The 27,418-nt window shown below is 47.3% G+C and overlaps 1 protein-coding gene across 2 annotated transcripts in view; it reads right to left on the minus strand.

Moving 5' to 3' along the window:
- The window catches only part of RTFDC1 (replication termination factor 2 domain containing 1), a 23,543-nt gene extending 917 nt beyond the window's left edge, over positions 1 to 22,626 (minus strand). The window contains exons 1-8 of one of the 2 annotated variants that reach the window (XM_006767751.2): positions 22,453 to 22,626; positions 20,582 to 20,676; positions 19,810 to 19,903; positions 17,661 to 17,800; positions 14,407 to 14,485; positions 2,540 to 2,653; positions 811 to 865; positions 639 to 734 (exon numbers count right to left, since the gene is read on the minus strand). In XM_006767751.2, the coding sequence (XP_006767814.1) occupies positions 639 to 734; positions 811 to 865; positions 2,540 to 2,653; positions 14,407 to 14,485; positions 17,661 to 17,800; positions 19,810 to 19,903; positions 20,582 to 20,676; positions 22,453 to 22,521 (742 nt within the window). In that variant the 5' untranslated portion in view covers positions 22,522 to 22,626. The remainder of the gene's footprint in view (positions 1 to 638; positions 735 to 810; positions 866 to 2,539; positions 2,654 to 14,406; positions 14,486 to 17,660; positions 17,801 to 19,809; positions 19,904 to 20,581; positions 20,677 to 22,452) is intronic. The other variant, XM_015566533.1, reaches the window with a different exon arrangement.
- Between the last annotated feature and the right edge of the window lie 4,792 nt (positions 22,627 to 27,418).

Raw genomic sequence — 27,418 nt, forward strand, 5'->3', positions numbered from 1 at the left:
TGGCCGGTTTGACGGCTGAATCGGAGGCAGCGGGAGGCTGAGTGAGCTCCCCCGCAGGGGGCTACTACGCGGAGAGCAGGGGTCGAAACCCGTAACCACTGTGGCTGCTCCTCACAATGCGAGGTCAGACATGCTCGTACCTAACCGGTCTGTGTTTTCCTTTTTGTGAAATAAATAGTGTTTTGCTGTTTAGTTAAAGGTAGCAGGTTTCAGGAGAAATGTGCTGAATTCTGGACTATTTGTTGAATGGCTTTCAGAACTTGGCCGAGAGGCGGGTGGGGGAGGGAGGCTCTGAGCGCCAGGTGGGGTGCACACAAACCCAGCCCCCGCCCCACGCTGAGCCCCAGCCCTCTACCCAGTCTCTGGGATTCCAGGCCCAGGTCGGGCAGCCTCGTGAGCCTGGCACCAAGCGCACGCTCCACAGGTCAAGTGAACATCAGCACCTGTGCCCAGACCCGTCCGTCCCGACAGGCTCCTGCTGTGGGGTCTGGAAGTGTTTCTAGTCCCCAAGAGAGCTCAGCGCATGACCGAGACAGGACTTGGGATGAACCTCGGTTTTTGAGTTCAGGCCAATAAAGCTGTGACGTGACCCCAGGGCCCAGCTTTCTGAGCAGCCGCTGCGGCTCCGTGGGACCCACCTGTGCTTCTGGGAGCCGGGCCAACTTTCTTCTCCCGGGAGTCCAGGCTGGAGGCCTCAGGCTTTCCCGTGTTCATTCCGGACGGCCCTGCGGACTCTGTAAGAGAAGCAAAGTAAGAGACCACCCAGGGCGCGAAGACCGCCCCGCCGCCTGCTTTGCGAGCAGCACCTACCTTCACTGGCCGCGGGGTGCGAGACAGACTCTGCCGCCTTGGCCTTCTTTGTTTTCTGTGGGGAGAGGAAGTGGAGATGCACCTCATTCCCTCCAGTGCCTCAGCGGCCGCCCGCCACCCGAGAGCCTCACGCCAGGCCGGGCGGTGCACCCAGGGCGGGGCTCATTGGAAGACAACCCCCGGCACCACTGATTCCAGACCCGGACCCACTGCGCGTGTGCCCAGTCATGTACTCTGCCTCACTCAAGAACATCTCTATAGAGAGCTGCTTATGTTCACATTCCAGAAATCACATTCGCAACATTCTGACAGTGTCCAGTGGTAAGTCAACGTGAACAGTGACTGCGGTCCACAAAGGAGCAGCTAACTGAACGATCCAGCCCGCACACGCACCCAGGGGGCTTCTCCGGGCGCTCACACCGCCTTCCTGTTTGCTCGCTCATCCACGAGGGCTGAGGCTGTGCTGAAGGGATTACTGCCAGTAAGATGTCCAGGCACTAGGATTCTGTCGCTCCTAATTTCTAAAATGCAACGAACCACTCTAAAACCACGTGGCTGTGCTAGAACCGACTCAGTCACAGGAGACATAGGACCTTGTTCATTCAGAGAATTTCCTTTAAAAATGCCATTTTCCCAAGTAGCCAAAAGATGGCGCTACAGACACACAGCCTAAACTACCAGAAGGTTCCCCTCACTAGACAACGTGGGAAAAGGAACTTTCTCCGGCAGGAGCCCTGAACTTACAATGCACACATGCATGTGACCTGTAACACTCGTATACGACGTAAAAACCCGAGGACAAGAGCGAGCCCTTCAAAACAGAGAGAGGCAGCTGCTGAGCTCTGAGCCCTCATGTGAAAGGACAGCGCTGGGTCGGGAGGAGCTGCCAGCCGCCTCCTGCTGGAGTGTCTGAGGAAGTGTCCGGTGTCCGGCAGCAGTAACCAGAGCGCCGGTGAGCACCTCTCGGAGAGGGCAGAGAGGGCACGGGCGTCCCGGGAAGCCTGGGACAGACGCGACAACTCACTGAAGTCAAGTGTCCGCCACCATGCAGACATCTCCGGAGCTCGGGTGCCTTCTGTGGCCCTGAGGGCGGGGAAAGCTAGGGGGCAGCTCCAGGTGCTGGTGGAGGGGCTGCACCTGGGGACCGGGGTGGGCACAGGCTCCTGGGGGACCAGGTGTCCAGGCGACTCCTGGACGCTCAGATCTGGGCAGCAGGCTCTTCGGATGTGCTGGGGTGATGGCGATTTTCCTTGATTTCACAAGTTATGAACCCTGGTTCCAGGACCCTCACAGGGCCCCAAATCCAAGGATGCTCAAGTCCTTTATACAAAATGGCATTACATAAAGAGCATTTACGCGTGACCTACATGAGCACACAGACGACGCAGGGTGTGCCTACACATCACTTCCTTCCTGTGGATCCAGCACAGCGCTCAGCGTGCAGCAAATTTAAGTTTTGCTTTTTGGAACTTTCTGGGATCACCCCCCGCCCCCAAATAATTTTGATTTCTGGTTGGTTGAATCCCTGATGAAAAACTGCCGATACGGAGCGCTGAGCGAGGAAGAGAAGCACTGTGCCCACCCCACAGCGAGGGTGCGGCAGAGCCAGGCTGGACTGTCCAGTGCCCAGGCCCTGCCAGGTTGTAAAAAGGCCTCAAACCCTGCCAACCCCCAGCAGCCACTGCAAGGCAGAGAGAGGAGCAGCAGGGGCGGGACACAGGACCCTTACCTTCCCCAGCCTCGCTCTCAGCCTCCTCTCCTCCATCCTGCTCCTGAGTGTGTCCACGTCCTCCTTGGTGCCATTGAGCACAATGACGTCATCCTCCTGGAAGGCGGCCCCACACTGGAGAGAGCAAGACAGACAGAGTCCATGACCAGGGGGCAGCCGCCCCTTCGCCCAGCCACAGCCCAGCCACAGCCCCTGGGGCCGTGGGGAGATTCCCGCGGTCCCACCTGCACCTTTGGCTTAGCCAGCTCCGACCACTGGCTATTTACTGTGCTGTCTCCGAAACCCATCACTCTGGGGTCAGCTCCTGCTCTAGGGCGGGTCTCACGACTGAAGAGACCGTCCTTTGACCCACAAATCCTGAGGTCGGTGCCACAGAGACGGTATAAGAACAACAACAGCCCTAGCTGGTTTGCTCAGTGGATAGAGCTACAAAATGGCATCACTTCATTCCTGTGGATCCAGCACAGCGCTCAGCGTGCGGCAAATTTAAGTTTTGCTTTTTGGAACTTTCTGGGATCACCCCCCACCCCCAAATAATTTTGATTCCTGGTTGGTTGAATCCCTGATGAAAAACCACCGATACGGAGCGTTGATGGATCTCTTCTAAAATCAGTGAGAGCAGCAATTGTGATGCCTCAGCCTGTGGTGCTGTCACCCTAAAAAGAACGATGATGGGACCCAATATGGCGTCCGCACTCGCCCTCCCTGACACTCGGCTTCCTGTGGCTTCTTCCCACTCCGAGCTGCCCCTTTCCTGGCTGAGTAATGAGGGCAGTGGTGAGTTGTGAAACAATGCCCTCAAAGCACTTCACCCTGAATAGAGTTACAATGTGAGAAAATTCCATTCTGAGGACCATCCCTGGACAGCACTTCTGCTACTGAAGATTCTAGCACCTTAAAAAGGAACGGGTGTGAACCCCACCCTAAGGCAACTCTGGTGACTGCTGCTGAGAGAGTCTACAGCGCCTCCCCACCAGTCTCCAGGGGGCTGAGTGTCTAGTCTTCAAACCATTGTTCATGCTTGGAAGCCAGTTAATTTCCTGCGTGGCCCACAGAGGCTGCTGCGTGGAGGGCTGAGGGGTTACGGACGTGTCTACAGGCCAGGGGTGTAAGCAATGACCGTGCACCAAGGCCCTACGTGCTCTCCCTCACACACACACCACCCTGGAAACCACCTGTGATTTCAGGGACACACGGGGAGCCGGGCACGGATGGAGACGCGGGTCTGGTGGACAGAAATCCTATCTGCTCTGTAACACGAGAATGGCCACTCTCTCTGCAGCCTTTAAAATAAGTAAATATTCCAAACAGAACTTTCTGTGGAGCAGAACAGTAGTTCCAAAACCCAGAGGACTGTACTTTCTATGAGCTGCCCATTCCCACCTGGAGAATAAATAACACTTAACTTTCTTGGAAATGAATTTGGTGACAGAGTCACACGTGTAACACACTTTCACTATGGCCACAAAGCTGACTGCACAAGACAGAGACGAACACCACCACCACCAAGAAGCAGGGCTCGGAAATGTCTGCAAACCGAGAGGTGCTCACGCTATTTAAAAAGGGAAATGCGCCAGGCCCTGCAGGTGGCCTCCTGGGAACCTCCCACCCTGCCAGACACGGCAAGCCGAGGCCTCAGCCCGAGGCTGGCCCGACTACCCTGAAACGCTCGGGGAGGCAATGACCAAAGAGCTACTACTGCACACCGATTTCTAAATGTGAGCGTGAACCTGAGCCGGAACTGTGAACACAGCACTAACAGAGCTGAGGGGAGGGCGGCAGGCCAGCACCCCACCCCCACGTGCCTGTCGCTATCAGGGAGCGAAACACACTTAGCCCACGCTTCACCCCGCAGGACAGTGCGCTACACATGAGACTGATCTTCGTTGCATCATTGAAATGACTGAAAATACCCAATCCCAGGGGCTCTGGGGTTACAAGGCTGGAATGTGTCCGTGAAGAGGAGCTAACACTCTGTGGTGGGACCTGGATGTTTCACACTGGCCGTCAGCTTAAAAGAAAACCAAGACAACAAACCCAAACCTTCCGACCTCTCTCCACACTGAAGCTACAGCACAGCACCAACCTAACGAAGGACAGCACAGGGCGAGGAGGAGCTGGCCATGTTTGTGCAGCTTCTCAGAGCTGTTTGCGTACCTCAAAACGTTTCCTGTATTCACATTGGTGCAAAGGCCCCAAAGAGGTATAAGGCTGCTGGGCAGACCCTGGCGAACTGTTCTGAAATATCTCATTTCACTGGAGAGAGAAGGTGGTACACCCTGGCTTTATAAGACGACAGGCAGATAGTAACGATATGACGATCTAGTCCATTCCAAATTCCAATGGAAGTATGTCATTAATCTTTGTGACAGGATTTTTCAATCAAAACCAACAAAGAAGTCATACACTACAACGGAAGCAAGGGAGTGACAAAAAGATCACTCCTGGAGCAGGCCAACCAGCAAACATGAAACCCAAGACAAGCAAAGTCGTCCCGATCTGCCCTGAAGGAAATACCTGTGTCTCCAAACAAAGGACTCAAAGAGCCACCCTGTAACACAACAATTTATTCTGGAAGCCTTCCCATGTACTAACGAGGAAGTCTGTGCAGTTTGCACTGACCGATGTCTGTGCAGAGACACGCTTGAGTGGTCCAAAGATATCCGCAGCCCCGAGCGACACTTCTGGGTGACCCTGACCACATGGAAGGTGAGGACAGCCCAGCAGTATGCCGTGTGTTAGAGCACGGGCGGCCACAGCTGATTCCTAACTGAGGTTCTCTCTCTCAGCTTCTTTATGTGGCTGGGCCGACAGACAGCTCTCTTATATGCCAGATCTTCCACTTGGGGAGCACAAGCAAGATTTGGGGGGGGGAGAGCAGTGTCCTTTCTTGTGCAGTTTGGAAGAGATGGCTGACCACAGGAGAGTTCTCAGGCACAACGGGTTTGGGAAAATACCTGTGGAGCTGAAAAGCTATACCTCGGCTCCTCTGGAGCTATTCACACCCGCTCTCCCCACCCATCCGACCCCCAGGGTGAAGATGGCTGCTTGGGAAGAGCAGACAGTCTGGGGAGAAAAAAGACAGATGAACAAGTCACAGCACAGTGTGAAAGAGTCTAGTAGGGGGAGCCCGACCTTCACGGGGCCCTGAATCCTGCCTGGTGGACACAGAACACAGGAAGACTAGGGAAGATTAGAACAAATCCATGTGGGAAGGCAGCTGCCCAGAGCACCCTCTCTCCGGGGACAGTGGGCAGCTTCCCAACACTGCAGGAGCCACCGCACACACATCACCTACTGTAATAGTGCACTTGGGTGTGGTCCTCAGGTTTGAATACTATGGATCAAAGATGCAAACTACCCCAGGCCGCCCAGTTTTTGAGATGTTTAAAAGACTGACCTAAAAGAGACAGGCTGCAAACAAATACAAAATGTAAACTCTGACACCAGAGCAGTTCAAAGACAGGCCATTTCTGCTGCCGCCCACACACCGCCAATCTCCCGACAGGTCCCGCGTCAGTGGCGCTGCAGTAATTCCAGTGTTTGTAAAAAGGTAAAGATGACCCAATCAGGGAGGGATTCCCACAGGAAGGAGGCAACAGTTAGCAACTAACAAACCACCTGGCCTTTCTTTAGAAGCAGGTGCTCCTTGTCATCACCCACTGGGGCTGAAGGACAGTAAGTGCTCAGAAAGGGAGCTCCACTTCTGCAGAAAAAGTGATTCCCTACGTGCACAAGCAGCACAGAAAGTCAGAGCTGTTGGCATCAATAATAAAGTAATGATTCGGAATCATTACAGTGGTCCCTGAATAAAATCAGTTGCTATAAGTCTTAAAACCACCACTCCCCAGGCATGAACAGTTCAGGAAATTCTGGCCATCGCCAGCTTCAGTGTGCAAACTGATGGCGGCATTCAGTCGGCCCGACTGGTTGGGACAGTGTGACAAGCCTTCCGGAGCCTGGCTCTGGGCCTGCAGTCCATCCTCACAGCGACTCTCAAAAGAAAGTATCGTTCACACTTTACAGATGAGCAACCTGGCTCAGAAATGAAGTAGTTCCCACTCACAGGAAGTGACAGAGTGGTGCACCCGGTGCCACTCCCCTAGGTGAGCCTGCAGCCTAGCTCTGTGCGCAGTGACAGCCATCCCGTCATTAGCAGCAAAGAGTTCGTTTATTTTTAATTAACAAAACAGCGAGAACACAACTCTGAAAACATCCCATCTGTCTGCATTCCCTCCCAGTTCATACCCACGTCTACAAATTAGTTACCCAGTTACAGCCAAGGGCTGCTGCTTCTCTCCTCACTGAATCCTGTTCTCACACACTGATCACCTTCACACCCACGCTCCCAGCTGGGAGGTGCACTTGCACTGTGTCCTCACACTGCTCACCTTCACACCCACGCTCCCAGCTGGGAGGTGCACTTGCACTGTGTCCTCACACTGATCGCCTTCACACCCACGCTCCCAGCTGGGAGATACACTTGCACTATGTCCTCACACTGCTCACCTTCACACCCACGCTCCCAGCTGGGAGATGCACTTGACTGTCCTGCACTCTGTCCTCACACTGCTCACCTTCACACCCAGGCTCCCAGCTGGGTGGTGCACTTGCACTGTGTCCTCACACTGCTCACCTTCACACCCACACTCCCAGCTGGGAGGTGCACTTGTGTCCTCACATTGCTCACCTTCACACCCATGCTCCCAGCTGGGAGCGCGGGGGTGAAGGTGAGCAGTGAGAGGACACAGTGCACGTCCCAGCTGGGAGAGGCACTGTGCCCTCACGCTGCTCGCCTTCACACCCTCGCTCCCAGCTGGGAGCGCGGGGGTGAAGGTGAGCAGTGAGAGGACACAGTGCACGTCCCAGCTGGGAGAGGCACTGTGCCCTCACACTGCTCGCCTTCACACCCAGGCTCCAAAATGGACACAAGGTCCTGGCACAGGAGCTGAGCTCACTCCTCTGCGCACTGGAGATCACAGACCCTCTTCTACCTTCTCACTGCCAACCCTTCCCCATCCCCCCCAGTTGGCAGGAGGATTGAGAGAGAAGGAAGAGCTGAGCGCAGGGTCAGGCACATAAAGCAGACTCCTGAGTTCATCTTGAAAGACTCCAAGCAGCACTGGATTCTGTTTACATCAAACACTTTGCAAAACTAATAAAGGACTGAAACGATGACTTAACGAAAATCAGCGCAATTCTTATGCACTTACCCACAACCAAGAAAAAACATCTTCACGGAATTTAAAACAGCTGCTATTAGCATTTAGATTTTACCCGGCAAACGAGTGTCATTACCTCTCCCCCGTGCTCATGACTAGCTAAAACCCCACAGTATTCCCTTAGAGGGGCCATCAAACATTTCAGATCACTAACAAAAAGAAGAAAAACTTTCCTTCCATCATAAATTCAAGATTCAGCGTAAAAGTCCCCATCAAAGCAATCATGGACTTCATAGTTATCTGACCCCCCGGGAAGCAGAGAGGCCTCACAGATGACCTTGGAAGTAGGGTCACTTTTGTGCGTGAATGTAAACTGACACGGGACAAGGCAGCTGAGTTTTGGGGTTTCCTTTTGCAGGCTGCTAAGTCCAGGACAGCTGTGTATATGGGCCAGGAGACGTGCTGTGGACCAGTAATCGCCTGCTCTGCTCACCCACAAATTCAAGTCCTCGACAGACCCTCTGGGGTGACATGCTGGCAGAGGTGGCGGAGACCGAAGGTACTGCGGCAGGCGAGGCTGCCGTGGAACCACACTGGCGTCAACAGCACAGTCATTTTCACAGGAGCTGAACCACTGGGCTGGGAGCTCTAAGGAGTGTTTGCTTTCTTCATCATATCACTTGTTTCCTTGACTTGAAATAAGAAAATATTCAACCAAAGAAGAAAGATGGGAAAATGATTCTTTGATACAAGATACTCCTCAAACGAATCTAGAAAAATGCTCTTGACAAGGCTCTACTATCAACTGTTGGCCACTTTTATAGCTATGAGAAAGAAATCACAAGAAACATATTGCTATGGACTGTATCTTAAAGGCGATGTATTAATGGGTAATTAATTAATTAATGTGTAGATAATTTCTCCAGCCTTCTAGGAACAGAACCTTCCTGCTATTAGTTTCCCTAGAGGTGAAAGTTTAAGGCTGCCTGTGCTGGATATTATGCAATTCCCTGAGGCTTAAAGTTCACAGAGACCAGGAAGACGGCGGAAAGCTAAAATAAAATAACCTGGAGACCAGGGAGGAAAATAGAATTCACTGACCACTTTTGAAAATATATCCTCTTTCCAAACACTTTCTCTCTTTTCCACTCCACACCCCTCAATCCCCATGAAAATAACTAAAAAAGCAAAAACAAAAGAAAAAACCCCCAACCAGTATGGGTGTAAATTTTTGTTTTCTTCTGACTTTAAAACACCCACACACCCCACTCACCTATCACAGAGACTAAAGAAACGAAGCCAGAGAGCCAGCAAGTCAAATGCTCCTGGTCATACCTCTATAAACTAGAAAACCCCAGGTGTCTTGCTAAAATACAGATGATTTGGCAAGACTATGAAGGGGCCTGGGAATATGCCTTTCTCAAGAAAGAGTGAACTAAACCTCCCGGGCGACACCAATATCACAGGACCATGGATCTGCTCTTAGTAACAAGTACATCATTTACTTTACAAACTGTAATTACTCTAGTGTGTTTCTTCTTGTTACAAGAAGGAAGGAACACAGTGGGGAATACAATTGATATTTTGGCTAGTGATTTGTTTATAGTGAACACAAAAAAACCTAGCAACTACATCTCTTTGGACCGTGTTTGCTGACATCAAGTGTGCACATGAGGGGTTTAGAACACAGAGGTAGCTACTTCAAACCCGTCAGTCTCTTCTAGTTAACTGAACAGCAAATGCAGAGGGAACTACAGAATGAAAGGTAGAGAAATGCACACTCTGAGTATCACTGAGGTTCCTGACATCTGGCTTATGACATTGGTTCCTCTGAATTTCAGACATTACCTAAAAAATGAAATTTTCTTTTAGGCTTTGACACTGTGACTATCTCACTCATTCACCTTTTCACAATGCACTACAGTTCCTGAAACGGTACTATCATTCTTCCTTTTGGCAGAGTTGGCAAGAATGGCTGGTCTTCACCGCCTCTTCCTGGGCATCCAGCCAGACTACAGTTCCCAGACTACCTTGTAGTTAGGTATGGCCACATGACTGAGTTCTGGCCAATGGAATGCGAACAGAAGTGATGAGCACCAGGGCCAGGACTGGCCCAATAAAACCTCCCTTCTGAGTCCCCATTAATCAACTGAGTGGAGAACACTCCAAACACCAGAGGAGGCCCGAGCTACAGGACAGCAGGAGCTGGAGTCCGTAAGTTTCCCTCATAAGAGAGCTGGCCAACCACAATCTTTCACTGTGTTGCCCACTGGTTGTCTCAGCAGTGAGCCAGCCCTGAGACACTTGGTATTCATAAATTTTAGAGCCTTTGAAATACAAGTGTGAGTTTGATTCCTGATGACAGTATACAAAGTTGTCACTTAATTTCCTCATTTAAAAGGGTTATGGTTTGGAAGTTGGGTCTAAAGAAAAAGTGAGAATTTACTATTCCTTCATTTTACATATTAGAATGTCAAGCCCAGAGAGGTGAAGTGGTGGTCCCAAGCCAACACTGGTGCGTGAGCCACAAACGATATACCAGGCTCTCAATACTGGTTTTGTGAATGAATGAGTGACTCCCACCCATGTATCCGATATACCAGGCTCTCAATACTGGTTTCGTGACTGAGTGACTCCCACCCACGTATGCCAGTGAATGTCCCATGTTCTATGCTTTTGTAAACTCTATCGTTGTTTTTGGTTGAACTGTGCCTCCCCTACCCTCCATCGCCTCAAATGTTGAAGTCAGTCAGAATGTGACTGTTGGAAATCAAGTCACTGTACATGTCATTAGTCATACTAATCTAGTATGGCTGGTGTCCTCAAAAAAGGGGGAAGATATGGGTATAGAGAGGGACTCCAAAGAGGAAAGGCCACAAGAGGAGACACAGGGACAGGCGGCCATCTGAAGTCAGGGAGAGAGGTCTGAGACAGCTCCTTCCCTCCCAGCCTCAGAGGAACCACCCTGCAGACACACAATTTCCTGCCTACCCCTGACTGCAGACTTCCAGCCTCCAGACTGTGACACAATACTTTCTGTTAAGGCACCCAGTTTGCGATGCCTTGTATGGCTGCCCAAGCGAGCTAAAGGGTAGAGTACTCCATCTAGTTAAGCAAAGGCAGTATCTATGTAGATTACATAAGAGAAAAGTGCTTTCTTGCTCTTCTGGCAACAGATTTATGTTTAAGATACTTTCCTCCCTGAGACACTCCTGAGTTGAGCCAGCGTCCTGTCTGCCTGCAGGAGTCCCCTCAGGAGGCAGATGTAGCTGGAGCTCCCATCCTCACCTGGTCTCTCCTTGTGCAACCCTGACACAGTCAGGTCCCCTTTCCTCTGCTTCCTTCCCTTCCCTCGAAGTGCTCAAGGTGCGGACTTTCAAGTTTGCTGGTGTGCAGTGAAATTTCCCAAGCACCAACAGAAGGATTTCAGAGTTCCCTTGTAATATTGCCTTTTCATGACATACTGTCAACTTCTCCATAAAGCTCTGTTATGTATGTTTGTCAATGTGGTTACATTATGTGTGGGGTCAGCCAATGCAAAGGAAGACTGCCTGATCCAGGAGACGGTCGCCATTATGGTAGAAGGAAAAATGTTTGATTGCTTTAGGTCAGAGTCCCCCAAAATTGGGAGCCCATTAGAATTACTCTGAGAACTCTTAAATAAAAGAAGTCTACACCCACCTAAAGGCTTTGGTGTCGGGGTCTGAGATGGGGAATGGGAACTTGACAAACTACAGTGGTGATTCTACAGAGAAAGCCTAGTTTAGGAACTACTGATTTAGGATATTTGGCTTCTGTAATACATTTCAGCTTAATTTTCCACATCTCCTATTTACATTCTTTCAAGCAGACTTCCTGAGTGTACTCGGAAATGTGTGTAACACTGAAACAACATCACACACACAACTTGGTACACACACATCTGAACACAGCAGATGCAAAGTGCCTCTCCCGCCCCATGGAGCACATACCAGCTGTTCCCCGAGTTCCCGCTCCTTCACAGCACTTCCCACAGGCTCCCTTTTCATACCCGCTGTCAAATTTCTTGCCTCAATGGCTCCCTACCGCATTCCCACCTGGACCTGCTCCTGGGTCAGGCACTCAAAGTTTCCACCACCCAGTCGACTCACATCTCCGGCCTGTCGCCCTGCCCCCCAGTCCTGCCCCACTGCGTGACTACACCTTGTGCCCCATCTCCTTGGGCTGCCTGGGCTTCTCCCCAGTAGGGCTGCTCCTCCGTTTTCTCTTCTTCAAAACACCCTCCAACTCTTCCACCCCATCCCCGCCCCCACTACCTACCACCATGATTTACAAACAGCATTTCACAAATTCCAGGCATTTCCCTGACACATTACTGTCAGTATCTTAGCATTTTTTCTTTAAATCTACCCATTGTTTCTACTTAAATTTACTTTAAAAGTTAACTTTATATTCCTGTCTTAAGAATTAAAGAAACAGCATCCCTTGCAATAAATATAGAATAAACATAAAAATGCAGAGACCACAAAACAGTCCCACTGGAGCCTGCCTGCCACAGCTCTGAGCGTAGGTCCTCTCTCTGGAGAGCTCGAGGGGCAGAGGCTCTGGAACATACTAGGGCAGAGACTTTCTCCCCCAGCCAGCAGACGCCGGAAGGAGCAACGAAGTGGGAGTTACTTCTTCTGGGGCTGTTTGCTGTCCTGTCCGTGGACCGCCCCACACCGCCCTTCTCCCACCACAGGCAGGTCCTGCCCCGTTCTCTGGGCAAGTCTAACTGAGGAGAAACGGGCCCGGCCTTCAAGGTCTAGAACAAACACCTCCTCCTCCATAAAGCCATTCTCATCAGCTCTGTCAAAAGGAAGTTCTCTGGCCCCGGGCCTCCAATGGCATCCTTACCATCAGTTCGGTACCTGGCCTCAAGCAACAAGGCAGAACAGGACTTTTCAGGGACATATGCTCCTGCAGGACTTGTCTCCAAGAGCACAGGGGCTGTCACCACGTCCGAGTTTCCCTTGGACACTCATCCATCATTGTTAATATCAGAGATGTAGCAAGTACATTCCAGAATGTAATTTCTCAACTTTGCTTGTAAAAGCTTAATGGGACAGATTCTAAATTATCCGATGGCTTTATTCATAATCAGCCCACAATGACTTCTTCCTACCGATGACCTTTTGCTTGTCTTTGCATCCTAAATAAATAGAATCACCAGTGTGTCCTCCTCCACATCTGGCTTAATAGAGGGACCATTTTAAGAAGAATGGCCATCTGGCCTAGCTTAAAGCTGCCTTGTGGCTTCCCACTGCTCCAGCGTGGCTGCCTGGGCCCTATGTGGCGTGACCCCTGCCCGACCCTCCAATCTCACCTACTTCTCTCTGTCCCCATCCTCCACCACACTTTCTGTTCCTTAAACCAGCAAAGGCCTCTGTCACTTCTGAGCTTTTGAACTTTGCTTGGCTGCCTCCTGCACCCCTCAGGTCTTCATTCAACCCTCGAGGTACCTTTGCTGACCCACTAAGGTGGCCTCTCTCCCTATGGGACATCACCCCGTGTTTCTTTCCTAGCATTTGTCACCATTGATGCTGCCTTGCTCAGTCATTTAAGTGTCTATCTCTCAAACTGGATGGTGGGTTCCATGCAAACAGGGGCTCTCAGTCTTATCCACCATGAGGGCCAGCAAACAGCGCTGGCCCCACCAGCTGTTCAACAAAAGCTGCTGAAGGAGAGGCGTTCACTGGAGAGAGAAACAGCGCAGGGAGGCCTCACAGGGTTAACACAGGTGAAAATACAGACCAGAGCCACTGGCATCCATGACACTAAACTAAATGCCAGGCTTCCCAAGGGTCAGCAGAACACCGGAGACAAACGTTCCGGCTACAGCAGCAACAGGTGGAAGCAAAGCCGTCACATGCACTGAACAGGCAAGCGCCCAGGTCAAGCCCTTGCTCACTTGTCTGAGCACCTACTGACCACTGGATGTGCCTGGAGAGAACCAGCCCTCAGACATGCCAGGAGGGCAGAGGATTCTCAGGGCAGTGGAAAGACTGTGTGGCACTATGATGACGATGACACGTGTCATTATACATCTCTCCAAACCCACAGAATACACAACGCCGAGTGACCCCTAATGTAAACTGTGGACTCTGGGTAATGCCAACGTGCCACTGGAGGTTCATATTTTAACGAATGTGCCACTCTGGTGGGGATGTTGGTAACAGGGAAGACTATGCACATGTGTATGGGCAGGGCAGAGGGAATATGGGAAATCACTCACTTTCCTCATAATTTTACTGACCCTAAAAGTACTATAAAAAAATAAAGTCCTATTTTTTAAAAAAAGAGGAAAACCTCACAGTCCAGTGGGGAAGCCACCACAAAGCTGAGGTCAGTGGGATCACACAGCGCAGGGAATGGTGATCACTCTGGACTAAGGTTCCCAGGAAGGACCCTCCAGGCTGGAAGGGCAGAGGGAACAAGGCACAGGACAGAGAGGAGCACTCAGGCAGTGGCCCAGTGTGCTCTGAGCTGGCAGGCAGCAGGGACATGGAAGCACAGACCCAACTTCCAGCAGTGACAAGCTACGGGAGGGCTGTAAACAGAGAAACACTAACTAGATCCATGCTTCAGAAAGAAGTGGAGGACACTGAAATCACACGTGGAGGGGAGGACCCCACGCCATCTGTTTCCTCAGCCACTGAGAAGAACCGACACACGTCAACAACTCACTGTGTGACAGACTTCTGCTCGTATCTCCTTCAAGGCTCGTTCAGAAAACACGCAGCCACAGCAGCGCAGGAAGCAAAACCTGGAGAAAAAATTCAATATGGAGAATGACTTACATGAAAATTTAAAAATTATTACCCATATTATCAATGAACATGTGTTCAGTTTACACAAAGGCCAAGAACCACAAAGAAAAATGGTTCCATTTGATTATATTTATACATATAAATTAAAACCACAAACATAGTCCACAGTCCCATTCCCACACCCTTGCTATAAGCCTTTAGAATAAAGTCTCTCCTATATATAAAAATAAATAAATACATTTTTAAAAGTACTACAAACATAAAAAGACAAAAAACAGAATAGGAACTCAGAAAAAATATTTTAAATACATATGTGATTCAGAGTTTATGAATATTAAAAGAGGTACTGAAAAACAGTAACAGCCTGGTTGGTGTAGCTCAGTGATTGAGCGTCAACCTATGAACCAGGAGGTCACGGTTTGATTCCCAGTCAGGGCACATGCCTGGGTTGTGAGCTCAATCCCCAGTAGGGGGCATGCAGGAGACAGCCAATCAATGATTCTCTCTCATTATTGATGTTTCTCTCTCTCTCCCTCTCCCGTCCTCTTTGAAATCAATAAAAAAATATATTTAAAAAAGCAATAATAAACAAAATAGAAAAATGGGCAAAGGCCAGTAACATGTGGCTCACAGAAGAAATATAAATGTCCAACACACATAACAGGCGCTTAAACTCAACAGTTAAAGAAATGCTCTTCAGAACAGTGACAGAATGCTTTCCCTCTCAGGCCGAAATGGATTCTGGGGGACGGTTAACGTGTGGCAAGTGTGAGGAAACGGCACTGGTGGGCCGGACGTACAATGCGGCCCACACACAGGAGGACGATCCGACAGTGTCGGGTAAAGCGTCGAGCTCCAGAGCCTCCTTGTGCTTACGGAGCTGTGTGGTACAGACAGCACTGCCTGGGACAGGGGAGCCGAGGAACCACCTGAATGGTCACGGGTAGGGGATGGCGGACAAGCGATGAGCACTCATGCAGCTCCTACAAAGAATAAGGTGACTCTGCAAGGCCATGAAAACAAGTTCAAATTCAAGAAGTAGGAAAAAAAGTTACAAACTGTGTAATCTGACTCCACGACTGTTTATGTTTCTGTCGCAGAGGTGGAGGGAAGCATGGCATGTTGGCGTTGGGAGGGTCTGCAGGGCCATTAAACAGTAAACAGCTAATAAAGCTGCTCTGGGGGCGAGGATTGGGGGAAACGGGCAACAGCACTTTCACATTTTACTTTACATATTCCTCTAAAATCACCAACAGAAGGTTCCCCAGTTTCCTAGGGGTTATAGTTATAGCAGCTGCAGACTGCCCTAACAAAACCCGATTCGTAACACTGTACTAAATTCACTAAATATTGTTTAGGACCAAAAAAAAATCCTATTTCATGGATGCTTAAGCCCTATTAATTGGATGGCAGAGCCGAACAGGGGAAGCCCAATTACCTGGGAAGAGAGAGAAGAGCAAAGAAAGGGAAAAACTGGGAGAAGCTACAACTGGAGCAACAGCTCCCAGTAATCCCTGCTTGAGACCCTGGAGCTGTTTGCTTCTGCGAAGTTCCTCTTTTGGGGTGAACCATGGCTTTCTTAAAAAGAAGTGGGAAGCTAGACACAAAAGGTTACACACTCTATGCTTCTCTATTTATACTAGAGGCCCGATGCACGAAATTCGTGCAAGAGTAGGCCCTCACAGCACCAGCTTCATCTGGAAGGTCATCTGGACGGTCGTTTCCCTGTTCGGCCATTCAGCTGATTTGCATATTACGCTTTTATTATTATAGATGGAATATCCAGAACAGGTAAAACTATTGAGACAGAAGCAGGTGGGTGGTTGCCAGGGGCTGAGGGGAGGGGGATTAGGTACATGAGTCTGGTTCCCAAATAGTTCCTACTTAACCCAAATGGTGAACGTTAGCTTTTATTTTATTATTTTCTAGCTTTATTTAGGTGTAATTGAAGACTAGGAATCGTGGCTATTTAAGGTGTACAACCTGACAATCTGATGCATGTCTACACTGTGAAATGATCAGCACAGCAGGCTGAGTAACAACCACTACATGCTGAAGTTTGAGAGCGAAGCTGAAAAGATTTAAATTCAGACTACTTGAAGAAGAACAGAATCCTAGGCTATTCCGCCTCAGCAGAGGTGATGCTCTCTGGCACAGTTGGCCACACACAGCACATACGTCTGTTAGACGAATGTATACAAATGAGCCAGAAAGCCCCAGACGAAATGCGGTTGTTTATAGCTCAGTAAGTTTTCACTTACTTGAGATGCTTTCTCCCCCTTTCCTGAATAAAAGTATAAAAATTACTACCTTTCAACATGTAATGTGTTACATGGAAGATTCTGTCTAGACGACCAGCTATTGAAAATATTTTTAAATGGTGGGAAAAAAATTTAGAACTTTGGCTTAGAGACTCCCTATACAAAGACACCTACTAACTCATTCAACATTCATATTTTTTAAGGGAGAAATACATGAGGCACTTACATTTTCAATATAAATCTCAACCTTACGATTTCTGGTACTCTAGCTAGAGGATTTGGGGCTACAAATTCAAATCAAGTAATTATCAGCTGGGACTTCAGCTGACCGACCAACCACGTATTCTGTAACACTGTACCCACTGAGTAATTTTTAGCAATGACGAGGAAATGGGATGTTTGATAGGAAACATCTGCCCTTTGCTTTCTTTCCCATAGGAAGAGATCAGATAACCCAACCCAAGTCTCATACGCATCACGAGCCCTAGCTGGTTTGGCTCAGTGGCTAGAGCGTCAGCCTTCGGACTGAAGAGTCCCAGGTTCAATTCCTGTTAAGGGCACATGCCCGGCTTGCGGGGTCACTCCCCAGTAGGGGGCGTGAAGGAGACAGCAGAGCAATGATTCTCTCTCATCACTGATGTTTATATCTCTCTCTTCTTCTCCCTTCCTCTCTGAAATCAATAAAAATATATATTTTAAAAAAAAGCATCACGAGAGAAATGTTTAAAATCCCTCTTTACTGCAGGTTCTCCTGCTCTCGAGAACAAAGGTGAGTGCACTTGGACACCACATCAGTGGACTTGGCTGACAGGGCATGAACCATCCAAACCGAAGAGCACCTTACAGAGTCTGTGTGATCATGAGGCCAAGGCACGAGCCCCACAGCACCAGTGTCATTCAGCAGACTGACCTGTGTCGGCCATTCATCTCCAAGCCCACGACCGGGCAGATGAAACGTGCGCGCTGGAGGTCATCATGCTTGTCTCCTTTTGTGTTTCCTTTATCCCCTTCCCAGGCAGGATTGTCAGAAAGCCTTAGTTCTGTCACATTCTGTGAAAAACCGTACATATTTTAAGAATCCATTTGATAAGTGGATCACTCTTCCCTTAATACCACCTAAATCAACAGAAAAATTGTTATCCTAGTCCCTTCCCATTCAAACCTCCTCCCACCTACTTTCCTGTGACCATCAATTAACATGGCTATAAAATTAAATCATAAATTGTGACAGAAAACACGATTTTTAAAATTCACTAACTAGCAAATAAGTTAGTTAATTTCTATTTCACAAACATTTACTATTTAAGGAAAAGTAACTTCTGACATGCAAAATTACTCCACAAAGAGAAAGCTTTATAGTAATTTCATCCAGAAAGGACTCTTTTTCCCTGCGCGTCAATCCTCACTGAGGCCATTCCGTATCACTGATTACCCATGTTTACTTCATAGCTGGGGAGACAGTAAATCTGAGGCCATGGTCTAATGAATCCCACTGCAAATACTAGACAGAGAATACTCTCATATTCCAAGACCCCGCCGTTCAGGTTTTCAAAAACTTCAACTTTACAAGGAGTGACTTAGCCAAACTTTAGCACTTGAGGCATTTTCCACATTTAACCGCACCACTGATTTCAACACTCTGGAGAGCAGTGAGCACCTCAGCAGGCAAGCCACCACGCAGTCGGCGTCCTGGTTTACAGCAGAGATGTGTCCCATCAAGTTCTCTGCGCTGGGCCTTTGTGGACTATTGGCTGACAGTAATGACAGCCTTGAACATGTGCATTGCTTTATTTGAATCACTTTGTTTTTATAGTTCAGACTTTTGGAAGAGGGTTTTTTGGGCATTAAAATGAAAAGTTCAAGCACATACATTGAATACTGGTTTAATATAGAACTGTATAAATAAATTTCAATGAGAATCACACTTTTGAGATAATTATGTTATCATGGGTCTTTTAGGAGTGAATACTCTTCCAAAGGCAAAAGATGACAAAAATCAGCATGGTTATTTCTGTATCACTATGATCAGCTACATTTCAACATTACTGATTTGCCTGAAATAAACATATCCCGTATCCTGTAATCATTCCAAGAATTCAAACAGAAAGCCTACTATAATAATAAAACATTTAAAAAGAAAGAGAATAAAGGAAAATACCCGAAGTTGAGGAGTCAGGAGCTCTGGTCCTGGTTTAGCCTCACTAACTGGCCATGTGCCTCAGGAGGTATTTACAGTGAGGCTGAGACGAAGTGTTTGACAGCTTGATGGTTCTCAAATGCTTCACTACTTTTCTAATTTTTCTCCCACTGACCAAATTTGAAAATTTTGTCCTCTCAACAAACTTCCTTTACTACAAACCTTGTTTTTCCACTTTCATGAAAGAATTTTAACTGCAATCAGAACTTCTAGTCAGCAAGAGATAACCACAATGATTTAACAGTGGTCTACCTATAAAATTCTCTAATTCTATAAAAGTGTCTTTCAAATAAAAAATTCAAGTAGCTGAGTTTTAACTACAAAAGTAAGGCATCCCAATGTTTATACAGCACATTGAGAGGTTTTTAAAAAAATATTTTTATTTTTTTGTTAATCCTCACCCAAAGATATTTTTCCATTGATTTTTTAGGAAGAGTCAAAGAGAGAGGGAAAGACAGAGAGGAAACACAATGATTGGCTACCTCCTGCACGTGCCCCAACCAGGGCCCAGGCTGGGGAGGAGCCTTCCCCTAAGGTACGTGCCCTTGACTGGAACTGAACCCGGGACGCTTTGGTCCGTAGGCTGATGCTCTATCCACTGGGCCAATCCGGCTAGGGCACATTGAGAGTTTTCAAAGCTCTTTCATGCATATTAAATCGTAACAAATTTATAATGCAGAAAGTACAGGTGTGGGACCTTCCGGCTTAAGCTTTAAGTGACCACCCAAAATCACACCTTTATTAGCCTGCTGGGTGGGAATGAAATCCCAAATACTTGCGTTCGGTCTATAATGTACATGAATTCTATAATATAAACCTCAACCACAGAGACCTTGGAGCACTTCAAAATCACCTGTGTTACCTTAATGTTTTTAATGTGAGATGCTGCCTTCGCAAGAGCTTTTTCGGAAGATTTGTCCAGTAGAAACTCAATGACAGCATCTTTGTTATAAAGTCTGCAACAATAAAGATTAGTCAAAACATTCTGGCAACAATTAACCTTCACACAAAGGACGAAGACTAAACTGAGTACAATCCAAAGTCATTTTACATTTGATAACAGAAATGCCCAGCCTTACTCAAAAGACAAGTTTAATCCTCTCTCAACTATTTCCAGAGCATACAAAGAAAGAAACGAGTTTAAAATCAAGTGCTCAAACTGGCAGTCTGAGGGGTGAATGTGACCTTAACAAGGATTTCAAAAATTGGGAAATTTAATATAAAAGTACATATTTTCAACTTTTCCTGGATGAAAATATCAAATCAGAAGTTCTAGAACCACTAGGCTCACATTCTTGAACTGCAACTGGCTGGAACTGAGTAGCAGCTATCCCTGTAGATGGGACATGAACTCTGCAGTTTCCCCCAGTTCCCACCATTCCCTAATGCCCCACATGGCTCTTTCATGCGTTTATGTTTATAAGTCAGCTATTAATCTCTGAGTTTTCAATCCATGGATTAAATAAACCAAATTGAATAAGTTTGTACAGAATTATGTTCACAGGGAATGATAACCTAGGTTTCACAAATTTGCTTGTGGTAATTCACATTTGATGAATCAAGAACTGCATTTACACATTAAAATTTTTTTAAAAATCATTTAATAAAAACTCATCTCAATTAAGGAACCATACCTGCCAAGTTCACAGGCAACTATTGGTCGCCTTAGTATTTCTTGACTTAGAGCACAATAGTTCCATAGGGCCACCAGTTCAGCATCTTTGTCAACCTACAAAGAGAAAAAAAACCTTTTTAATTAATTTTCACCTCTGAAAGACATGATCCACAGAACTCCACATAAAGGCTTATTCAGTAATATCACACTATGATGATTTTTGGTTTTCATAAAGATAATGACACAAAAGTTGGGATTTAAAAAGTCACAGTAATCAATACTATGTGAAATAAAGTCCCCTGTAAACACGACACCTATGACAAAACAGTTTACCTCACATTATTAAATTGCCTATGTAAGCTACATATAAATATTAATATTTGCATCTTAACAGTAAGTTAGGGAAGCCATCCAGAAAAAGCAAACAGTCCAGTTTCATTTCTAACAATGGGAAAGGCTCCAAAGTTTTAGCAGAATATAAGGATGGAAAACTGAGAAGACAGGCATTATTATTTATAAATTTAGCACAAAGACTATTTAATTCTGCATAAAACCACCAATTTAACAGAAGTGTTTTTTGCAGACTGTTCACCAGGGGGCATATCAAATCCTTAACCACAGTATGAAAATGCAGATGTAAGACCATAACCTTCTAATGGTAGTTTTACCTATATAATATCCCATGTCCCACTCTTTTCCCCTCCTAAAATGCCAAACCTGAATAATGTAACAAGATGGCATGTTTGGGAGAAAAGAGAAATAGAAAAATAAAAACATTCCCTTAAAGTTGATTTTTTGAAGCAACAACTGTATCTGCTGTGCTAAGCGGTTTCTGTAACTTAATCTTTTAATCCTCATAAAAACCCTATGATTCAGTATTTTTACCTTTGTTCTTGAGGAAAGTGAGGCACCAAAAAGTCACAGAGCAAAGAGATGAAGGAGCTGGGATAAGAGCAGTCTGGCTACAGAGACCATGCTTTTAATCACCACTGTCTACTATTTCAAACCAAACCAAACCCACATTCCCAACTGTTACTTTATCCATTCCCTGGATCCAAAGCTACACGTTGGCAGTTTAAATAGCTTTTATCAAAATTCGCACTGTAGTGGAGCACAAGGCAAACACTGCTGAGCCTTCTACTATCAAAAAGCAATGACTAGGCCTAACTTTGAAAACCTGAGCAAATGAATGGGGATCTTGGTTCCATTACCCACGGGATGTGAAATCTTGGTCATGTTACTGACTCAATTTCCCTGTCAGTAGCATGGAAATGACATATGATGTGATCAATTACCTGTGCGCATTAGGAATTCTTTACAATGTTTTTAGTGCGCTAGGAACTGTGCCACTTACAGAGCGGGAGAAGGGACAGACTGCCACCGGAAGCTCACTGCCCCCGAGACCGACGTCAACCAGCCATGAACGCGGGGTACAGGGGTCGGGTATGGTTTTAAGAAGGACCTGCCTCACGGGGATAAGGGGACGTTCTGGGAGGACTGCCCTGAGAAATGAGTTAGTGTATACAAAGCCCGATAAACAGTACCCATTCGCGTCACTGTTACGAAGGCAGACAGGCTTCAAACCCTGGCGCTGTCCCTAGCATCGCAACTTTCTCCTTTTCACTCTCAAGTTCCATGTCTGCACAGTGAGGATGACGGCAGTGCGGACCGATGTGAGAATTGCAAAAGACACCCCATATTGAGGGTACTTTCGGGTGAGTGGCAATAGCAAGCACGCAATAAAGGTCCCTTATTAATCCTGTTTTAATTTTGAATTCTCCACAAGGGATGCGCGCAGCTGCGTCTGAACCCGCTGGCCCCACCCCCACCTCTCCTCGCTCCCGAGGGGGCCCCGCCAACCCCAGTCCCCATCGGGCCCACCTCACTGACCTTCTCAACCTTCTTGGGCCCCTTCACCAGTTCGTGCCTCTTGGGAATTGTTCCCCCGTCGCAACCCATCGCAAGCCGGGTGTCGGAGTCAACAACAGTCCCGGACAGAGCCAATTTCCGGAGTCTTTGGCGATTGCTTAAGTCACTTCCGGCGCGCCGCTATGACGCAACACGCTTGTTTTGACGCAGCGGGGTGGGGTCGTTGCCAAGTCTCGGTTGCCATAGAGAGCGTCGCTAGGCGCTGGGCGTGGCCCCGCAGGATGGGCTGCTTAAAGCTGGCTGGGCGAAGTAGGATGCTCTGTGTTTACCCCACGCCCGCCGCGGCCCGCCCCTTCCTCTTTCTGGTGGGCGCTGGATCTCTGCTGCACCCTCGTGATCGCTCCCTCGCCCCGGGGGCGCGGCAGACTCAGGAGCACCCTGCTCTTGGCTCCTGTCCCTCTCTATCCAGTGTGCCTCTGTGAGCGCCTTGCGGGAAATGGCTGCTTTTATTAATGCAGTTAGTGGTGCATATGAATGTAATCTATTACTCAGTTTACATGTGTCTGTTTAGAAAAAGAAGGCATCTTTGTTGAGCACCAACTGTGACCTAAGCACTCAAAGCAAATCCTGTGAAATTATGTTATAGGTGATTCTGGGAAGTAAGATCCTTTATCTAAAGCCTGGAACTTTCTGATAGTCTCATGCATATTGTATATATATGTGTGTGTATATATACATATACATATACATACACACTTTGCGTACAGTTTGGACACGTATGTTTTTCATTCACAGCCTCCTGAAGTCTGAAAAAATACTATTAAAAAGCAGGTAGAGTTAACAGACAGATAAGATTATGAAAGGTACACTGATGTTTAATGCCCTTTCCTGAGACCAACATCAACCAACCATGAACACCATATAGTATTTCCAAGGGACAGGCTGCACTGTATCTATACGGAGAACTCAAATCCCTTGCAAAACCCCTGCTAACATTCATGATTGTCGGCTCTCATGCTCTGGATTGTCTGCTCTCGTGCTCTGGACAGTCTCTGTCCCATTAGTTATAAATATTAGGAGAAAGTCTACCCACGGCAAGGAGGGTGGAAGTTAAATTGGATGTTACCAGGTTAGCCAAGGTGAAGCATCAAAAAGCTGAAACTATTTCCCACTTGGGAACAGAAAATATGTGCATACGAAAACTTCCAGGGCTCTAAGATGGTGTTCTGTTACTGCAACTAATGGGAGTGAAAATAAACTAAACCCTTTAATTAGTTGCTCTCTCATTGGCTTGCCGTTTGTTTTTATGCCAATCGCAAGAATTGTAAAGTCCACGGGGGTAGGAACTTGATTATATTCCCTGTTGCATCCTCAGCACCTAGAAGAATCTTTGGCAGACTCAATAGTCATTTCCTCCACAAATCAAAAGAAAGTCCAGAATCATTCGGAAAGGAGCCACACACTCAGGCTGCCCCTGAAACGGATTAAGTACTGTTCAAATCCGTCTACAGGTGAGAGAACAGAAGCCTGGAAAGATCAAATGACTCGTTTAAGGTCGCACAGCTAGTAAGTGAGAGCTGCGAATGGGTTCCAAGATTTTTTGTTGTCCTCAATAGGACAGAAAATCAGACACAGAAGAGAATAAACCCAAGGATCTTTAGACAGACTCTCAAACCAGTGATCTTTTGGGGCAACTAACTCAACCCCTCACCGAGTTCATTTGGGGAAGAAAAACAAAAACAGCTGCTCTTTCTAGGACCATGCCCTGGCGATTGGGAGGCACCCTTTCCTTCTGTGTTCACAACCATCTCAGGAGGTAGGGGCTAAAATGCCTTCCTTTTTCCTAGTGACACACCCAAGACTCGGGTGTAGAAGGTGTCCCAGGGCCAGGGACACACAGCCGTGAGTAGGAGTCTCAGGTGAGGGGCTTTCTCAAATGAGCCACGTTCCTTGACCTCTGCCCCCGAAGTGCTGGGGACACTCACCAGGGCTGCCTGCGTGGGCACCGAGGCGGGGCAGCTAAATGTTTCTTCTCTTCCTCCCCGGTTTCCCCTTTTAGAATACTGGTCTCTAGGCAACTCTGTGCCATAGACGATACACAGCGAACACGTCTCCATGATTTATTACCATCGATAGCAACTGCTTGGTGTGGAGAGCAGCTGCGCGCCAGGCACTGTGCTTTGTGCTTCACTGACTGGAGCCATCCTGCCCGCCCAGCCACGCTGGGAAGCCAGTGCCGTCACCTGCCCTTCTCTCTGCTGCCTTTGTTGAGTGAACTAATAATGGCTATTACTTTACAAGGATCCTGGGTGACAGCGTTGCCCAGTGCTGCTGTGGATTTGAAGGATGGGAAGAGGAAGGAAACCATGAAATTAAAGAGAAAAGCATCATCCTTGAGCAAACCAGTATTTCTTAACAGTTTGGGGGTCACTGGACCTGTTGGAGACTGTGATGAAAACTTCAGACTTATTCGCCCCCAAATACCCATGAGTGCCTAGGAAACTTTGCTACAGTTTATACATGTATGTGTTTCATTCCCAGGCTCCCGAGGCCCAGGCTAAGAACCCAGTGCTTAACATGCTTCTACTCTGCCCGGGTGGCTCAGTTGGTCAGGGTCGGCCCCATACACCAAGGTTACGGGTTCATCCCCAGTCAAGGCACAGACAGAATCAATCAATGAATGCATAAGTAAGTGAATCAACAAATCAATGTTCCTTGCTCTCGCTCTTGATCTTTCAAATCAATTTTTTAAAAAGAGAAAGAAACGCTTCTAGGGCCGGTTAACAATAGTTTCCCGACTATTTCAGACTTCTGAACTGTGGCGGGTTTCATTTCCTGTTGGCTCTGCCCATATGCTCTTCCATGGCTGCAGTTTACAATTCTGTCTGGAAAAAGCTAACATGCAGAGTAACTCATTTTAAGAGTTAGCATAAGAAAACAACAACTAGGGGTTAGGATTCTTTAAGAATTTCACAACCATCCTCTTAGGAGGATGTCCCAAAGAGGTTTAAAGGAAAACGAAATGGAAAATTGAGGTGATTACCGAGATAATTCAAGACAAAATTCACTCTAGTTAAAAATTATTTTTTATTGATATTAGAGAGGAAAGAAGAGGGAGAGAGAGAGGGAGAAACATGATGAGAGAGAATCATTGATCGGCTGCCTCCTGCACGCCCCACACTGTGGAGAGAGCTGGCAACCCAGGTATTGAACCGTGACTTCCTAATTCATAGGTCGATGCTCACCCACTGAGCCTTGCCGGCCAGGCCAAAATTCGCTCTTAACTTGCAATGTTAGGGAAATACTACAAGGATTCCAGGAATGGACAGGTTTACATGAACTGGCCCTGGCCACCCCTCTGGCCACTTTCTGTCCCATCCAGCCACGTTGACGGTCCTCCTTTTCCGCCTTCTCTGGTGCCCTTCCACTTCCGGGTCCCTGCTTGCTGTTCCCTCCCAGGAACACTCTTCCCTGGATTGAAACAAGCGCCAGAGCAAATGTCGACATAAACAGGCAGCCTTTGCAGACAGGCAGCTTTTGGAGACCTGGGAAGGAAGCACATTTTTATTTATTTATTTATTTATTTATTTATTTTTTAAAATATATTTTATTGATTTTTTACAGAGAGGAAGGGAGAGGGATAGAGAGTTAGAAACATCGATGAGAGAGAAACATCGATCAGCTGCCTCTTGCACATCCCCTACTGGGGATGTGCCCACAACCAAGGTACATGCCCTTGACCAGAATCGAACCTGGGACCCTTGAGTCAACAGGCTGATGCTCTATCCACTGAGCCAAACCGGTTAGGGCAAGGACGCACATTTTTTTTTTTGGACGCACATTTTTAAAAGATTTTTTTTAAAGTTACCACAAACCAGAAACAGCCCCCCCCCGCCCCCCGTGCTTGTCACATGGAAGATCTCTTAACGAGGCCCCTCACCACTTCCATCCTCCTGATGAAATGTAACTTAATTGAGGTCAGGCTGCTACCGCCACCGCCACCAGCACAGCACCCACCATTTCCTCCTCCCTTGAGAGGAAACAGTACAGAATTCTGGGCAGTAAAGAAAGACAAAAATTCAGCAAAACGATGCTAACAGCTAAAAAATGTGATCTCATTCTACTTTAAATTTTTTAGAAGTAATTATCCTATTGAATTAATCAGTGCGAACTCATCCCATAACTGCTGGCTTTCAAAAAAGAGAAGGAAACACATTTAGCTGAGAGCAGCAGTTTTCATGATTTGTTTTTCTTGTGTTTTTTTTTTCAATTTAAATTCTTTATTGTTTAAAGTATTACATATGTCTCCCTTTTCCCCCATTGACCTCTCCCCAGCTGCTCCCAGCCCCTCCCCCCAGCACATGCCTCAACACCCTACTGTCTGTGTCCATTGGTCATGCTCATATGCATACTTACAAGTCCTTTGGTTGATCTCTTATCTGCCACCCCAACCTTCCCTCTGAGGTTGGATGGTCTGTTCGATGTTTCTATGACTCTGGCTCTATTTTTGTTCATCAGTTTATGTTGTTCATTATATTCCACAAATGAGTGAAAAATCATGTGATATTTATTTTTCTCTGACTGACTTATTTCACTTAGCATAATGCTTTCCAGATCCATCCATGCTGTTGCAAATGGTAGGAGTTCTTTCTTTTTTACAGCAGCGTAGTATTCCATTGTGTAGATGTACTACTGGTTTTTAATCCACTCATCTGCTGATGGGCACTTTGGCTGCTTCCAGATCTTAGCTATGGAGAATTGTGCTGCTATGAACATAGGGGTGCATATATCCTTTCTGATTGATGTTTCTGTTTTCTTGGGATATATTCCTAGAAGTGAGATCACAGGGTCAAATAGGAGTTCCATTTTTAGTTTTTTGAGGAAACTCCATACTGTCTTACATAGAGGCTGCACCAGTATGCATTCCCACCAGCAATGCAAGAGGGTTCCCTTTTCTCTGCATCCTCTCTAGCACTTGTCCTTTGTT

Source organism: Myotis davidii, unplaced genomic scaffold (assembly GCF_000327345.1).
Source record: "Myotis davidii unplaced genomic scaffold, ASM32734v1 scaffold343, whole genome shotgun sequence".
In the NCBI taxonomy this organism is placed as follows: domain Eukaryota; kingdom Metazoa; phylum Chordata; class Mammalia; order Chiroptera; family Vespertilionidae; genus Myotis; species Myotis davidii.